This window comes from Gavialis gangeticus, unplaced genomic scaffold (assembly GCF_001723915.1).
Source record: "Gavialis gangeticus isolate Ggan-Ray unplaced genomic scaffold, GavGan_comp1, whole genome shotgun sequence".
Taxonomy (NCBI): Eukaryota; Metazoa; Chordata; order Crocodylia; family Gavialidae; genus Gavialis; species Gavialis gangeticus.
In genome coordinates this window covers 109,005,995-109,008,215 of record NW_017729031.1, presented here as the reverse complement: position 1 = coordinate 109,008,215, position 2,221 = coordinate 109,005,995, and the positions used below count along the sequence as shown (strand labels likewise).

Genomic DNA, 2,221 nt, shown 5'->3' with positions numbered 1-2,221 from the left:
GTTGGGATCTGCTGGAAACTGTGTCCCAATTGTAGATGTTGAGAACTTTTCCAGTTCTCACCCTAAGCCCTTTGCTGATTGGTGCCTTAATGCATTGCAGATGTTTGCAGGTGTTTGCATCAAATGGGCTATGTGCTTAACTTTGAAACATGTCCATGGCGGGGGAAATTAAATAAACCCAGCCACCTAACAGAGACCTTGCAAAGGAAACAGTGAAAAACATGAAAACCTCTCTCTTTCCCTCTAGGGTGGATGATGTTGTGAGGTCAATGTACCCTCCACTGGATCCCAAGCTTCTGGATGCAAGGTAAAATCACTCTTGTGATAGCTGGGGAAGGAGCTTCCTTCCTGGGAGACATATTGGGCCATGGATATATGTGGAGAGCTGGCATGGAAACCCTCTGAGCCTGGAGCCAGAGCTGCTCCCAGGGAGTTGCTTCCTCATACTCATGTGGAGGTAACCCGTGCCAGGCCTTTATCTTCCACTGGGTACTCTCCACTGCAGCCCAGCTGGGTCTGTGTGTAGGGAGCCTGGCAGCGGACTCCCAAGTTGCATGCACGCCTCACGCCACTTGCCCACTTCCTGCCTTCCTGTGCAGGAAAAGGGTAATGCTGTTGCCTGTTGCAATGCAATGCACGTGCACCCCCTGAGAGTGCTGGTGCACCCCCTGACAGGCCGCACACCCCACTTAGGCAATGGGCAGAGGTGCAGGCAAGAGTGCCAGTGCCCCCTGCGAGCACCGTGGCCACTTCTGGAGTGCCATGGCCACTTCTGGGAGCACTGTGGCTGCTTCCTGGTCGGTGCAATTGGGGATCACTCACCCTGGTTGGCTAGATTCCCCCCTCCCTGGTTGCTGACTGGTCGCGTGGGGGGGGGCATGTGCCCCCTCTGATTAAGGTGGCACCAGTCACCCATGGCCATTGCCATCAGTAAAAGCCAGGCCATTCTCTTTGCAGGACAACGGCCCTCCTGCTCTCTGTCAGCCATCTCGTCTTGGTGACCAGGAATGCCTGTCACCTGACTAGCGGCATGGACTGGATTGACCGATCGCTTTCTGCAGCGGAAGAGCACATGACTGTGCTTCGGGAGGCTGCTCTCGCCACTGAGCCCGAAAGAAACCTCCCGGGGGCAGAGAGCTTCCTGCAGGAGCAGTCAGCCATCTGAAGTATGCCTGTTGGGAGACTGGACCCCAACACTTCCCAGGCTGTGAGCCTCCGGGTTCAGGCCACTGCCCTGGGTGGTGCCCTGTTCCAAAACTTGCATGAGCTAAGCACAGCCATTAGTATATTTACATTGAACTCCAGACAGATGGTAGCTATGGCAATGGTCCTCTGCCCTGTCCCCTGCTGCTTTGTAGTTTGGTTTAATGTCCTACTCTGTGGAACAGTGGGACCATGGTTAATAAAATCCCATGAGAAATCATGCCTGGGTGCAAATGTGCTGGGAGGACTGGTTTAGACCAGTGTTTCTTAAACTGGGGGATGGGTTTCTTAAACTGGAAGTAAGCAGCAAACTTGCCACAGGCATGTGAGAAGGAGGAAGAGCCCACTAGATGAGAAAGGGGAAATGCTGATATATAAGAAAGAAAAAGAAACAAAAATGTAGGCCAATTTTCCAGTATCTCTCAGGCAGCTGGAGAAGTTCCAACATTGCTGTTGTGACATAAAGTGTTGGGTTTTTTAATGTCCTTCACACGAATCAGTAGGGATCTGCAGCAGGGTAACACCCAAAAAGCGCCACAAGACCCAGGCCAGTTTGAGAACTGCTAGTTTAGACCACACATGCACAGCTCCTGCTTCTGAACACAGTCAAGGCTAAATATGATGTGGCCTAATCATGGGGTTGCTGCAGAACAATTTAGCCACCATCTAGTTTCTGCCCAGATGCCCTAAAGAGGCTTTGAGGAAGACCTCCGCCTCGCCCAGCACTGGGCACTCTCAGGTGGAGCAGGGCTAACACAACAGCCCTACACTCCTTCCCCATGTGGTGCTGAGTCAGGAGGTGGATGTGCTGCAGCATGTCCGGAGTGACACTTCCATGCTATGTGCTGCTTTCCCACCCACCCAAAGCCTGTTCCTGTCCTGCGCTGCATCTCCACGGGTCCACAGCACAGTCTGCCTCGCCAGGGTCCATCTTTCAGGGACCACATTCCCTGAGGACAACCCCCACCTTGCGTGGAGAGAGAGAGAGAGAGAGAGAGAGAGAGAGAGAGAGAGAGAG

The 2,221-nt window shown here is 53.2% G+C and overlaps 1 protein-coding gene across 2 annotated transcripts in view; it reads left to right on the top strand.

Moving 5' to 3' along the window:
- Positions 1 to 1,423, top strand: part of TMEM98 (transmembrane protein 98) — a 20,128-nt gene extending 18,705 nt beyond the window's left edge. For both annotated transcript variants that reach the window (XM_019523561.1, XM_019523562.1), the window contains exons 6-7: positions 248 to 307; positions 958 to 1,423. In XM_019523561.1, the coding sequence (XP_019379106.1) occupies positions 248 to 307; positions 958 to 1,165 (268 nt within the window). In that variant the 3' untranslated portion in view covers positions 1,166 to 1,423. The remainder of the gene's footprint in view (positions 1 to 247; positions 308 to 957) is intronic.
- The last annotated feature ends 798 nt before the right edge of the window (positions 1,424 to 2,221 follow it).